This window comes from Juglans regia, chromosome 9 (assembly GCF_001411555.2).
Source record: "Juglans regia cultivar Chandler chromosome 9, Walnut 2.0, whole genome shotgun sequence".
NCBI classification, from domain to species: Eukaryota; Viridiplantae; Streptophyta; class Magnoliopsida; order Fagales; family Juglandaceae; genus Juglans; species Juglans regia.
Genome location: NC_049909.1, coordinates 17,937,228 through 17,952,191, shown reverse-complemented (window position 1 = coordinate 17,952,191; position 14,964 = coordinate 17,937,228). Strand labels below are relative to the sequence as shown.

Genomic DNA, 14,964 nt, shown 5'->3' with positions numbered 1-14,964 from the left:
ATATATACAATACTCCGACATACAGGCACAGATTTGTGCATGTATGTGAACCCCGCTGACGTCAGCGATTATATTATTAAAAAAAAAAAAAGAAACACAGCGGGAAGAAGAATCCTCAGTCGAGCTTCGAAGAAGAAGAAGAAAACGCAGCGGCAAGAAGAATCCTTCGAATAAGAAGAAAACGCAACAGCATCACTCGGAATGTACACCTCTCTCTCTCTCCAATCTCTGGTTTTGATTTGGTAATCTCGTGTAGTCCTTTTTCTATAGAAATCATTATTAGCAGCGACCAATCTTCGATACATCAAGCAACTTGAAATTCCAATCTTAGCCATAGGAAATCTCATCGTATCGGTGGATTTGTTCTCTTGTTTTCTTCTCTAAAATACCTTCTTTTTATTTGGAAATTTCGATTTGCCTCTAAAGGAAATTCTGTCTTTGTTTCTCATTTTCAATCGAAGAGTTTAAGATTACCTTCGGGGTAGAACCAATCAATGAAACGCACCATTTCTTCCCCCTTTCATTTCTGTCCCGCACACTCAAGAAACACAAAACGACATCGTGGCTGGCGTGCACAAGGCCTTCGGCTTCCCCCTTCTGTGCCTGCAAACTGACTTTTTCTTAATAATAATAAAAGGCTGAAGGTTGTGCAGTGTGCTGACGGTTGAAAACTTGAAGGTAATTGTGCCTCCCTCTTTTAATTTGGTCATTTAACACTCAAAAATATACAAAAGAAATTATAAACTAAATGCGAAACCTATCTGGTTGAATAGTATTATTCTTGGGAAAGTTTGGATATTGAGTTAAAATGAGATGAGATAAATATTTAAAATTAAATAAAATATTGTTAGAATATAATTTTTTAATATTATTTTTATTTTAAAATTTAAAAAAGTTGAATTATTTATTATATTTTGTTTAAAAGTTTATAAAAGTTATAATGATTAAATAATATGAGTTGAGTTGATTATCCAAACAAGGCCTTAAACATTCTGACAAGATCCACCGATATAATAAATTCATTTGGAGCCAAATGACTTAGAGAGATGTTAAAATGGAAAGAAATGATATTTACAGTTTTAAGATGTGCAAGTACTGCGTTCCTTTTTAAAAAAGTATGTAAATATGATACACATGAAAGTTTTAATTTTTTAATGGTAGACTTCACCCTTTTTCAAATGGAATACACGAAATTTATACACCCTAATATTGTATCTAACATTATTATAAAATAAATAATAATAGTGTAGGAAAATCACTAAATTGTGAATTTGCCACACATTTTGTTTACAAAATTGGCATTGATGCATTTACTTGATTCATATGGCTTAATTGTATAAAAGCGCTTAATGAACAAAAAAAAACATAAACTTCTAAAATGAAGGGACGAGAGAAATGGTTTTGGTGAGAACTAAAATGGGAATATGCGGTGGGTGGTGAGGTGAGGTACAAAGGTGAATGGATTTGCACTCAAAGGTGGCGGCATGAATCCGACATCGAGTTGGTTATTCGGTGCAAGTGTAACGCACACGCCTATTTGGTGCACAACTTTAAAAAACATCTCCCACAAGACTTCAATGTTTTGGTATTTTGGTCAGATTTGTGTTCCTCCATCTATCTCCAATGACTAACACATGATATGGCCTCGTTTAGATACACAAATGATTTTATCTCATTATTATAAATTTTTTAAATTCTCACACAAAATATAATGAATAATTCAATTTTTTCAAATTCCTGAACAATAATAATATAAAAAAATATTATAATAATATTTTATTCAATTATTAATTTTTATCTAAAACCATCTCATCTCATCACACCTCACTATCCAAACGGGAGGGGCTCTGTTTTTCAATTTCCAATTGCAACCTTGCAGGCCAAACCTCAAGCTGCCATTTATATGTCAAAAATAAAAGAAAAATTCTATGTAAAGTCATTTATTGACTCTTTTTAAAATTATAACAGATCTCATAATAAATAGTGCGTTTAAATATCAATTTACAAGTATCATAACTTAAAATTAAAACCTATCAAATTGCAACACCAACAAACTTTCCAAATCAATGAAGGTCCAAAAATATTAGCCCAAGGTAGAGAGTAATTCTACTCTTAGGCCGGTCTAGATGCATACATCACATATTAATGATGTGGCAAACCGATTTATTTGAAAACGGTCTAATGCTTTAGAATCGAGTTCCCTCTCTACCCTTCTCCCTCCGAATAATCGAGTTCCCTCTCTGCCTTCCCCCTTCCCTCCTCCTTTGCTACCCCCCTCCCTCTGCACAGTAACATTTTCAATTTCTCATAGACTTAAAACTCTAGAGGAAATAATAACAACCAAAAATTTTGGATCTTAGAGACACTGCACAATACTCTACAATATCATAAAGTAACAAATTTCAGTATATCAAATGAAAAATGTCGATTTCTCTCTATTGAAGTTGCCTCAGTTAAAGTTTTTCTCTTTTTTTATTTTTTAGCAACACTGTCGTTGGAACTCTTTTTTCAAAGTTAGTAGTTGCTACCTAACCCATCATCTCCATTATCCTTTTTTCACTCAAGTTTATGCACTGCACTTCTCTTGTGCATTGCATTTGCATGTGTGTATTTGTGCTCATGCGACTCAGATTGACAAAGCATCAACTTTTTAATTTAAGTTTTTTCACTCAACTCTATTTGTGCTCATGCGACTTAAGCATCAACTTTATTCGACTCGGGTTTGTAGAGAAATGTGGGTGTTATCTGTGTTTTATTGAAATTTTTTAGAGAGAGAGAGAGAGAGATTGCCAAAGAGAGATAAGCTATATATAAAAGAGGATCTTTATACCATAGCAGCACAACAACCTGCCGAATCTGAGTTTCTTTGGTCAATCAGAGTTATCGACGATGAAAGGTTGTGGCAGACATACTGCAACACAGGCAAAGGGGCGAATCATGGAGGGAGGTGGGGAGGAGAAACTCAAATCAGTAATTTGGGAAAAATGTGGGGAGTAGAGAAAACGAATCGTTTTACTGTAGGAAAAAAAAAAAACGCTCATTGTGCGTGGTGTTAGAGACTTGAGAGGCCTAAGAGTAGAATTACTATGAGGTGGCGACTAAATTAACAAATTTCATAGCTCATTTCATTCTAATTTCTAAAGCCTAAACAATAAAACCACAAGCATCTTCATAAGACATGAAAAAAAAAAAAAGGAAAAAGAACAAGATCTATAAACAATAGGGAATGATTTCAATTTCATTTCTTTGTTCATCACATAAAATCTCCAATGTGTAAGTGGGGAGCCCTAATCATGAAAACGACCCAATTTGGACATCTCACTGAAATGAGACTTTACTCAAGACAGAGCCATCACCAAAAGTTACGATAGAACATAAGATTTGTGTTTAAAATAATGCCTGGAAAAAATAAAAATTTTATACACAGCCTTCATTACAATTTTAAATAAAAATATTATATTAAAAAATATATATATTCATGAGTCGGTATGGAGTATACGCATTTTATATTACTGAGATTTGGCAAAATCTAATTTGTAAGAAAAATTTACAGATTTAAATTTTGCAAATTAAATGTGTCACGATGTAGACAGTGTATAGTTCAAGCTAATTTGTAAATATAATAACTCATTTCATAATTATTTTATAAGAATTCAATACCTCAAAATATTAAAAAAAAAATCAAAGTGTATATTCACTTAGATCTCGCTTAGTTACACAAATGAGATAATATGATAACTCTGTGAATAATAGTGAGATAATTTGTGAATAGTAATGAAATTATTTGAGTTAAGATGTTTTACGAGATTTTGGAAAAAGAAAAAAAAGTTGAATAACAATATTATTAAGTTAAATATTTTTAGAATATAATTTTTAATATTATTTTCATTTTGAATTTGAAAAAGTTGAATTATTTTGTATATTTTGTATGTAAGTTTGAAAAAATTGTAATAATTAGGTAATGATTAGATTAAAATTTTAAAAATTTAAAAATTTAAAATTAAAAAGTGTTTGTGTTTGAATGTTAAGATGAGATGTGAGATGAGATGATATGTACTTAGGGCTAAAAGACCGAACCAATAGTCTTATTGGTCGTCTCAGAGTGTTTTTTTTTTTTTTTTACCTAACTACATAGGACAGAGACCGACCTAATGTATATATATTTTTAAATATTTTATATATATAATATATTATTTTATATAGTAGTTGTATGAGTTAATTATATAATTTTTATCAAATTGATCACTATTGATCATATATATATAATAAAATTATTTAATATTTATTAAACATATATAAAATATTAAAGAAATTATTTAATTTTAATTCTATTAATTTAATTAATTTTTTTTTTTATATTAGCTTGCTTGTAAAAGAAAAAGAAAAAGAAAATTCACAAGCCAAATCAGACCAATAGCTAACGGTCCATCTATGATGGACCCAATAGCTAAACCAGATCGATTAGACCCGTAAAGACCATACGTGAAACCAGACGATGGAATAATTTTAGATGCGGATACAGCCGGAAGGACCGTTAAGTTCCACTCGACGCCACTTGAGGCTTGAGGAACTGACAATATCTCATCTAATTTATCAAACCTTATCCTTTTCCAAAGCTCACCTCTCTCTTTCTCTCATGGCAACTCAGAAATAACCCTGAAATATCTCGTCGAGCTTAGTTATCGTAACCCTGTTCTCTCTTTCTCAAACCAAAAGTTTCTTCTTCTTCTTCGTCTAACTTTTAATTGAAGATCGAGTCGATATTACAGGAAAGCTAGAGATAAGAGAGAAGCTAATGGCTGTAATTTCGGAGGCAACTTCATCGACATTCAAGCTTTCTTTTATAACTCCCAAGTTCAATCCAAAATCTTACCACAAGGTAAAATCCCTCCAAATACTTTACTCAAAAAGTTGGAAATTGGGTCTTCTTATACTATGACTGAACGTACAAAGATATCGATAACTGGGGACAAAGGAACTTTCCTTCTCTAGTCCTCACTTTCTGGGCAAGAATATAGTATGATAATTTGCTGAATCTCATTCCTTTTGGTAAAATCAGCTGTCTTTATTTGTATGAATACTTACATATATATATATATATATATATATATATATATACACACATATTCTCTTGCAGATTGAACGAAAGATTTGCATCCTCCCAATTCCCAATTTCCTCCCAAAACTACACCAAAACCGAGCTCAATTGTCCCGGCCAACTTTATCACTCTTTGCAACCTTGAGAGGTCCTCGAGGCTTTGGACCGTCTCCAAGGAAAACCAAGAAGACCAAGAAGCCAAAGAGAGATAATGACAGTGATGAAGAAGAGGAAGAGGAGGAAGAAGAAGATGAAGGGCCAGATCAAGGAGTAATACCAGAGGTAGTGACCAACAGGATGATGAGCAGGATGGGTTTCTCAGTAGGGATACCACTGTTCATGGGGCTTTTATTCTTCCCATTCTTTTACTATCTGAAAGTTGGACTGAAGATTGATGTGCCCACATGGGTGCCTTTCATTGTGTCATTCTTCTTCTTTGGGTCTGCTCTCTTAGGGGTGAGTTATGGGATTGTATCCTCTAGCTGGGATCCAATGAGGGAAGGTTCTCTCTTAGGTTGGAATGAAGCTCAGAAGAACTGGCCTGTTTTTTGGCAGTCAATCTGGGGTAGATCTGGAAGAGAGTAGTAGAGGATTTATCTTTCTATCACACCTCTTCTGCCTTCTGATATTTTTACCATTTTCAAACCATTAAAGTAACTTTGATGGACTTTAAATATGTACATTCATGATTCCAAATTTCTAGGATAGGTTTTCAGTTTTCTTTATATTTTCCTCTCTTCTGCAGCCGTAGGCCAAGCCTTACCCCATAAATCAAAGCTGACTTTTGCAGACACAAAATCAAACACCATACTTGAGCCTTCTTACTTGCAGCCCCAGCTGAACAAATAGATCTAAGATGTTACAGAACCAAGATTGCTTCCCAAATCAGATTATGGCAATAAAGGTCCAAAAATCTAATCCCAAGCCAGGAGAATGAATAAGTTAGCATGGCTTATAGTCTATTCTATTTTAAAAATACTACTTTGTCGCTCCATTTTGTCTCTGACCGCTCATGCATTTATTTATTTATTATATATATTTTTTATTTATTGATTAAAAAAATGACTATTAGTAGTATATTCATATTTTTTTTATATTTTTTAAAAATGTTGATAAAAATATTAAAAAAATATGAATAAAAAAATTAAAAAGGAGAATTTGGCCTACGGGGCACTAGGCGGCACCCTAGCACAACTGATTCTATTTTTCTTTTTTTTCTTTTTTTTTTCCTCCATCCATTTTAAGAGTTTGTTATTATACAATATAATCGAAAAAATATTCCTAAAGAATAAAATCAGCATTACAAGAAATCTGTGCATACAGCCGGGAATGATTTCAATTCCATTTCTCGAATTTGTGTATCAAATAACAAACCCTTATATGTAAGTGGGAAAAAAAGTAGGCCCAAAAATATTTCACTAAATAGTGACCATTATCATAAAAACAAAAACAAAGAAAAAACAGGACCCATCTGGACATCTCACGGAAACGAGCCTTTTTACCCCAAAACAGAGCCATCATAATAGGTTATGATAGAACACATGGTTATAACCCAGTTGTGGTGTCTAACTGCAATACAGCATGCAGATGCACCCTGACTTCTTTATACTTTTATCTGTGGTAATGTATATCGTTTAAATCAAATCTTTAAAGGTACTGAGCTTGTATTCTCTCTTTGTTCTCTTCCCACCACTGCTTTGCGTTCACCTCTCCAAACTTTTCTCGGCTGTGCAAATACAAATGCAAAACTTGTCAAAAGCTGCCTCACCCTTGAAGGCAAAAGAGGTCTGTTTAAAATGCCAAAAGCTGCCTTTATATATATATATATATATATATATATATATAATATGGTGAATTGGGCAGCTGAGGAAAATTAAGTTATTTTTGGAGCTTAAGAGTTAGAACTCTTGTTCAATTAAGTTGCATAACTCTTTTTCTTCCTCAAATTTCTTGGCGACCAAATGATGCAACAAGGAGTTATGATATAAATGCAAATGAATTTGGTTACCTGAACCTGACACGCCGAAGCTCCCTAGTGCCATCAGCTAACTGTCTGATGGTAATGTACACCCCAGGGTCATCTTGCTCTACCCATTCAGTTTCCAGGTCACTGGCATTGCTAATAGAAACTGAAGCTTCATCCCGAGAAGAGGTTGTCGTCCGCGATGCATCCATGGATGATCCTGCATTGTAATGGTGGCCACCACCATGATCCAACGGATCAGCTGGGTAATACCCTGTATTTCCAGAGGGTCTATAGTGGCTCCTTGGTGTCCACTCCTTGTTCAATGATGAAGCCATAGGACTTTCCCTTGCTGATCCAAGCCTTGTGTATGAAGAATCTCTCTGCTGTTGAAATGTAAAAGTATCCGTTAGTAATTGGGGATTACCCTCATGAATATAACTAGACAAAAATGTTTTTAGTATATTATATTATAGGACACTCAAATCATCTATCTTGCACACAGATGGGGAGATAAATATTCGAGACACTGCCAATTTTTTTTTTCAGCTTGTTATTTTATTACTCAAGCAAATCCTCACCGGCTTTATAGACCATTAGGTCCATCTTCCCAATTGATGAGAAATTATGTTTCATATATATATACAAGGTTTTAGCATGATTTGAGGAAAGACAATGTTGTCACTTTGGATGATGGAGTTGATATTCCAAAAAGCTGAAGGACTGCATAGGTTTATGAATAGATGAACCTAATGAGTAGCGTGGTACGTAGAATTTTCCTTATGGATAGACTCAAGTCTGGAATTTATTAGTGAGTAGCCTATCGCCTGATTATTATAATCTGATCAAGTAATAAGCGATGGCATTAGAATGTGTTTACCTCATCCTCAGACCTTGGGGGAGTGTGAAGAGCTTGCCTATTAAATCTCTGGACGTTGTAGAGCTCCATGATTCGGTCATAGTTCTCACCCCACCATTGCTGAGCTTGCCATTTATTAAACATCTCTCGGCTTCAAATTGAAATACCAAGTAATGTCAGTTTCTGGATGCAGAGAGTGTAATTCTCAAGCTTTCTGAAGAAATTTGGGGTCCCAAGGCCCATTTCATATGTATGTACTTATATAGTTTTCAAGTGGGCGAGTTATTAAACAAGCTACCACAAATATTACACAGGTTGGAACCAGAACTAATCAATGTGATGAAAAATATAATTGTGACTTCATTCTTCTTCTTTATTGCTTTTGTTTTTGAATTTAACAGGGATAAATTTGCTGATGCTGGAAGTAAACCTCACAATACCTGAAGCGTATTCGTTTAAGATCATTTCCACCATTAGGAAGGGACACGAAAGTGATGTGAACACCTGGTTCTACCTGTGCCATCCACTCCTTAGGCTCATCCTCATCCTCAAACACCACATCACAAGACTGTGCAGACACAGACACTCCTCTAGGAGTCTGATCACCTCTCAATACCCCACTAAATCTTGAGTCAGATCTTGTTGTGGGGTGGTGACTTGTGAAGTCCCATGCAGGTGTTGAGCTTGCACTTGCTCCTCCAAGGTAGGGGTATGGAACCCCTTCTGAAATCGTATCGAAGTCTGGGTAAGGCCGATGGCCGCCTTTCTTGTAGCTGCTGGAGCCTGTGCAGGGCTTGCATTGCCGGTATGCACCAGAGAATTTCAATGCCATATCCTTGATCTGCACATTATTGAAATCCATGCTTAATAAAATGTGCGCAAACATGGTTATCACATGATAAAAAGTTCAATGTTATAAATTTATAACATGATTATATAAGTAATGGAGGATTATGCAAACAGCAAGCCACAAAAAAGATGGTGCAATTCCATGAAATGGACAAGCAATTTGCAGATATCTTTCTATGTTCATAACTAATTTACTCAAAATCTACAAATACCAAAGGTAGTCTTGAAAAACTTTCTACTGATCATTTGCTATATATATGCAATAGTAGATGGAAAGAACTTAAAGCATACGACATGATCCACACGAGCTAAGAACAGGCTTATGTTTCATGTAGCTATGAAGTAGGACACCAGCACTCAATGTGGCCTAAATACAATAAACCAAGCTTGCATCGTTTGGATGCTCGGTAGCTAGCTCGTGCATATAGAAGAGTAGTATGGACGATCCTCACCCAAGTTATTCTTGTTAAAAAATACTACCAGTACAGATTGGACAGAAATCTGTAGTACATGATATGAGTGGAGAAGATTAGGAAGAACAATTCAAAAAGAAAAGAAGAGAGAAAAGAATGGCAGTGAATCATCTGAAGATCAAGCACACTCTTGCTCTTGACTCTACATAAAAAAATATTGGAAAATATTGGTTACACGAGCAAGTTTTGACAATGGGGAGTAAATAAGAACGTGTAATTAATGCCTTTTAACTTCTTCTTTTTTTCTTTTTTTTTTAAAATCCTCCAAGTACTCGAGTATTTACAAGAGTGGTGCTAAGATAGAGGAACATGTAACAAAGTTCAATCCATAGATCGTCGATGGCAGGAAAGATTTTCAACCTTTCAAAAGGTCAATAATGTAAAGTATGCATTGTAGTAAATTGACATAGGCAATAGTAATCTTCTCCTTTCACATGTGAACCCGGTCCCTTCCACTCGTAAAGAAGGGATAAGCCAGTCAGGCCAACGTACGGATACTGAGTCCTTTTGACTGGATAAGTTTTCTTTATTAATTTATACTATGGGTTTTGAGTAGGTTTTAATCCAATAAAAGGGTAATAATTAAAGGAAAATATTAAATGTACTTAAAAAAAATTTATAAAAAATTTACTTCTCCACGTGTCAGATATTGATATATTGAAAATATTTAAATTTAAAATTTAAATTTAAAACAAAAATTAATAAAATAAGTGTTATAAGTAAAATTATAAATATATAAAACACTACTCATAATTAAACGAGCTCTAGAGTTGGTATTGGCAGATGGCATGCATGCAAGAAACACATGGCATGCATGGCTTCTAAACTGTTTGCTAAGATAGGTGTCCTACTCAATGGGATATAGCTAAATCCATGGCCTAGAAAATCACAGAAAACAGTAACACAAGGCTAAAATTGTCTACTAAAATGGCCTTTGCTTCAAAGAATGTATTTAGAGAGGAAAAAATAATAATTGAGATTGGTGTAGTGATAACTGATAACACATTAATATAATATGAGTAATGATACACCTACAACACATTGTATAACATATTATACAATAATATGTTAAATGAGGAGTATTATTATAAAATCATCTTATTTTTATAAGTTAATTTATAATAATATTTTTCATTTAACATATTATTATACAATATATTATATAATATGTCGTAGGTAAATCATTTTCCATATAATATAGACAGAGTGAAGGAAGGGCCACAGTCAAGGCTGATATATAGTCTAAACACAGTCTGAAATGAATAGGTGCTTTTTCTGATATGCCCTGACTCTTGGTCGGTCTGTCACCCACAGTTTTTTTTTTTTTTTTTCTGCATCATATAATTGGCTACCTAATTGTTTCAAAACAAATACAGTAGAAACGACAAGAATTCAGCGGTGGGTCTCACACAAAGATACCTATTTGGATAGTCCTTTTCTTGGTGTGCGTCGACTCTGTCTTTGTCTTTTTTTTTTACCAGATTCCCACGACTGGTCGATGTGTAATCTGGTTCTCTCTCTCTCTCTCTAGGAAATTTGCCACAACTAGGAAGACTTGACCAAAACAAAAGGCAAAGAGACAAAACTAATACAATTTCAATTGTTATCTCCAGCCTCCATCCGCCATAAGTTTTGGAGGGCCAAAACATTCATAGAAACAGCCTCGTTATCGATAGAAAAACAAATGCAGAGAAAAACAGCCGGCCTCCCCACTGGCTCTCATGCACGTACGTACCGACGTCCCATGCACCTTTTACCAATCTAGGCTCAAAGTTTAAGCTATACATGAGATTCTATTGATCATCCACTGCTAAAGTTTTTCTGGGTCCAAACGAATTTCTTTTGAATTTCTGCTAAAGAGATTATCATGTTCATATTTTGAATTTATTATTATTATTTTTTAAAAAAGGAAATTATCTCCATCCAAAAATGGAGGCCGATTTCATGAATAATAGAGGAATGGCAATCATGCACGTATTATTGATTGGAACAATAGGAAAGAATAAAGAATATTAGATGGAATTAATTAGATGTTAAAAACAAGAAGAGTGGTGCACGTGACAGAAATCGAATAGAGGGGCCAGGGGCAGGGGGTTAAGAGCTTGGCACGTAAAGGATCTCACGTGAGAGAAATCGAATAAAAGAACGAACAAAAAGTAGATTCTACAGTGCATCACACGCAACAACAACTGAACACAGAGATAGGCAAGCACCTAGAGTGAAAGAGAGATGAGAGAGAGAGAGAGGTGTAGGATTAGGAACCTGCGCCGTCAGGCTTTTGACGGAGCCTGGGGTGCCACTCCCACGCGCTCCTTCCTCTCCACCATCCTCCCCCGTTTGCTTCGTGCACGCTATGCACGTAAACATTGTCTCCTCCCTCGTTTAATTACCTCCTCCTTTATTACCCCTGCAAAACAACAAAACCTTTGCATTTAAAAACTGTATACATAATGAAGCAGAGTATACGTAATGAAAAATTCTTCTTATCGATTACTGTTTACTATTTTACGTACTACACTTAAAAATATCTCATACTCTATTAAAAAACACTCCATTATAAATATAGAGTATTGAATATTAGTTGATGCATATCATTCCTGTATATAATACAGATGAAATAAAAAACAGGAAAAACAATAACGCAACTAGTTTTCTTTGCTACAGTTTATTGGAGAGATAGTATTAATGGAGCTTCGATTCAGTCAGGAAAAAACCCAATGAAGTTGTGAATTCTGTATGAGTTTTTCTTTCCCTTTTTTTTTCCCTCGTTTCGAGAGAAAAAGTTGGTCCCTCCTGGAGAGGAAGAGTAAAGCGAGGCACAAGAAGGGGGGGGGGGCGGCTCGGGATCAGAGAAGTCTGAGAAAGTGAGTTAAGATATGTGAATCAATAATTGTACAAGAAAAAAGAAAAGAACAAAATGTGGGCAAAGGCATATTGAAAGTGGTCTCATTTACTGTGGTTTACGTGCTTGCTTTAACCCACAAAACAAAAGGCTCCCTCTCCCCGCCGAATAAAAGAATCGAAAGGATTGTGCTGTCTGTGCAAAGCCCCAAGTTTGTCTCTGACAATCCCTCTTCTTTTCTTTTTTTTCGTGTACTGTAAATCACTTCGATCCTTGTCCTTCCAGAATCCCAACGACAAAAAAGCAACTTAGACAGACAAAATATGTATTTTCTTTTTTGTTTTTCTTTTGTTTTGGTCTGAGGATGAAAGATGTGGTTGAGAGGACAAAGGAACATGAGGAAGCAAGAATAACGTTAGCTCTGAGATTGGATTGCAACATTAGAACCACACGAAAACGACTTACCCGAAGGCCAACCCCAACTCCCAAAGGGCAAAAACTGTTCCTCTTCTCGTGTCTCTCTTTCCTTTCACCGTTCTTCACAAAGTCTCAATCACCGAACTGGTAAACTCTTCAAAAGCAGCCCTCTCTTATATATCTTTCCTGCAACCAAAGTTCTTGACATTTCATCAACATGAAGATGCAAAACCATGATCGAATGGATGGTGGTCCAAAGGAGAAACAAAAGCAAATCCAAATCTTCATAAACTGTTTTTTTTTTTTAAACAAAAGCAACATTCAGTTTGGTTCCTGAGAAAGTTCAGCGAAACTGATTTCTAAAAAGAGAGAGAAATTTTGGAGTCTTTTCCCTTGTAATGACTCTTCTTGATAAAACCCGATGAAATTATTAAATTTCTCGAGCACCAAAGAGAGCATAAGAGAATCACACTTTTTTTTTTAAGAACTCTCGATCTCTCCATCCTTTTGCTGCTATCAAATCCCCTGGATTTCGCTGAAGAAACTCAACTCCAAAAAAGACGAAAAAAAAAATACTCACTCCGGTCTGCTAAATGCAAAGATAGGCCAGGAAAAATCTTCGCCGGGGACGAAACGCCGGTGATATTTCTGGGTAGGAATTCGAAGTTTTTACAGAGTAAGGTGAGAGTCTCGTTTGAATTGGGATTTCGCCGTATTTATAGAGTAGAGAAGGGACTTGACGACGTTGGGGTTCGCCGTTACGATAACGGGAAAAAGAGTGAGTCTGTTAGTGGGAAAGCCGTTAAAGAGTGACGAATGGGTCCGGAGCAGGGAAGAAGGAATACAGTAAACCAGGTCCACATGTCTAATTCATCAGAAGGGCAGGGCGGGATCTATAGCTTAGCTTGTACACGTGGCGTAGCTTCATTGACTGTGATGTGATCCACATAGAAGGGGCGGTTTGATTTGATCAGAATGAATTCTTTCACGCTTTCTATTTGACATCTTTTAAACCATCCCATCAAGTGAGTATTAAATTGTTTGCATAGAATTCTCGAAGTTTGTGAATTTCATAGAAAATATAGAATAAGCTTTTGTTTGGAAGATTAGATGAATGTTATAAAATATTATCTTTTAATATTAATATTATATTAATATTTAATTTAATTAAATTATTTATTATATTTTATATAAAAATTTAAAAAATAATAATAATAAAACAATATAAAATGAGATGAAATTATCTTTAAATCTAATTGTATAATCTAGATTGAATGATTGTAAATTGTGTGATATGATTTATATAATAAAAATCATAAGATTTTATATAATAAATTAAAGTAATGAAAATATGATATGCAATATTTCTCTAATATAATTGATTTGATGCTTTTTGTTTCACCAAAACATGACAAGGAGCTCCTTGTTAATACTCTTTAGATATTTGGACTATTTTAGAATTTTGTAAAGGGTCATTCGATAGGGATCCAATGGTTGCACCATAAAATGCACCCATAGTGGATATCTGTCTTTTTTTTTTTTTTTTAAATATTGATACTTTTAATATTTTCTTTTATAAATAGTAATAAAATAATTCGAGTTAAATTGTTTTAGTAAGTTTTGAAAAATAAGAGAGAAAAAAATTAAATACAAATATTATAAATTTATAAAATTATTTGAATGTAATTTTTTAATATTATCTTTAAAGCAATGCTAGATACAGTCCCCATTTGGAGACTGCAATGCAAGTTTAGACTATTTTAATTTTAAAATTTTTTAAAATTACAAAATTACAAAATTATCCTTCCTAAAATTATGTTTTCTCTCATTTAATAATGTGTCTGCACATGCAGTCTCCACTTGAGGACTGCAAATAGAATTTCTCTTATCTTTATTTTAAGATTTTAAAAAATTGTATTGATTTTTATGTTTTGTTTTAAAGTCTATAAAATTTGTATTGATAAGTTGTATTTTTTTTGTGTTTGAAAAATAATTAAATTAAAAAGTCAAAAATTTGAGTCTCTGACTTCAAATGTCCCCTTGTTTGTTTAAAATTATCTCCTAATAGTACCACGTTCAAATCTGAAATCTCTTTATTTCTTTATTCCTTTTTAAAGCCTTTTTATTACTTATTTTATCCACTACATATTATGAAGTAATGATTTGGCTAGCTTTGCTTAAAATTAGGTCCCGTTTAGATTTAGAAAATGTTTCATCTCATCTCATTATTATAACTTTATCAAATTCTCATAAACAATTTAATTTTTTCAAATCTTAAAATAATAATAATATTAAAAAAATATATTCTAATAATATTTTTTTTAACTTTTATCTTTCATCTAAAACCATCTCATTTCATCTTTGAATCCAAACCAGTTATTCAATGTGCTTGGATCCAAACTTGCTAAGCAATGGTAAATAGAAAATGCTATCTATATAATTTAAACACTTATAAAATTGATA

At 33.8% G+C, this 14,964-nt stretch overlaps 2 protein-coding genes across 4 annotated transcripts; one reads left to right on the top strand and one right to left on the bottom strand.

Moving 5' to 3' along the window:
• The first annotated feature begins 4,531 nt into the window (after positions 1–4,531).
• Positions 4,532–5,823, top strand: LOC109014250 (protein PAM68, chloroplastic-like). The gene is made up of 2 exons (XM_018996636.2): positions 4,532–4,879; positions 5,138–5,823. The coding sequence occupies exons 1-2, from the start codon at positions 4,796–4,798 to the stop codon at positions 5,681–5,683; spliced, it is 630 nt and encodes a 209-aa protein (XP_018852181.1). The 5' UTR covers positions 4,532–4,795; the 3' UTR covers positions 5,684–5,823.
• A 557-nt stretch (positions 5,824–6,380) lies between these two features.
• On the bottom strand, positions 6,381–13,189 carry LOC109014251 (protein BREVIS RADIX-like). Of its 3 annotated transcripts, none has more exons than XM_018996639.2 (7): positions 13,082–13,189; positions 12,550–12,687; positions 11,505–11,649; positions 8,361–8,761; positions 7,942–8,071; positions 7,107–7,444; positions 6,381–6,824 (listed from the first exon to the last, which is right to left on the bottom strand). In XM_018996639.2, the coding sequence occupies exons 3-7, from the start codon at positions 11,607–11,609 to the stop codon at positions 6,746–6,748; spliced, it is 1,053 nt and encodes a 350-aa protein (XP_018852184.1). In that variant the 5' UTR covers positions 11,610–11,649; positions 12,550–12,687; positions 13,082–13,189; the 3' UTR covers positions 6,381–6,745. The 3 variants fall into 3 exon arrangements, with proteins under 3 accessions (XP_018852184.1, XP_018852182.1, XP_018852183.1); XM_018996637.2 differs by having other exon boundaries at positions 6,385–6,824; positions 7,107–7,447; XM_018996638.2 differs by having other exon boundaries at positions 6,385–6,824; positions 7,107–7,447; positions 12,550–12,701; positions 13,082–13,176.
• Between the last annotated feature and the right edge of the window lie 1,775 nt (positions 13,190–14,964).

Excerpts from the sequence above, each read along its gene's own strand:
- LOC109014251 (XM_018996637.2), bottom strand. The coding sequence starts at position 11,609 with ATGTTTACGTGCATAGCGTGCACGAAGCAAACGGGGGAGGATGGTGGA. Across the intron at positions 8,072-8,360 it reads CTTAAACGAATACGCTTCAG|CCGAGAGATGTTTAATAAAT; the intron begins GTATTGTGAGGT and ends TTCAATTTGAAG. Across the intron at positions 7,448-7,941 it reads CCCCAAGGTCTGAGGATGAG|CAGAGAGATTCTTCATACAC; the intron begins GTAAACACATTC and ends ACATTTCAACAG.
- LOC109014250 (XM_018996636.2), top strand. The coding sequence starts at position 4,796 with ATGGCTGTAATTTCGGAGGCAACTTCATCGACATTCAAGCTTTCTTTT. Across the intron at positions 4,880-5,137 it reads ATCCAAAATCTTACCACAAG|ATTGAACGAAAGATTTGCAT; the intron begins GTAAAATCCCTC and ends ATTCTCTTGCAG.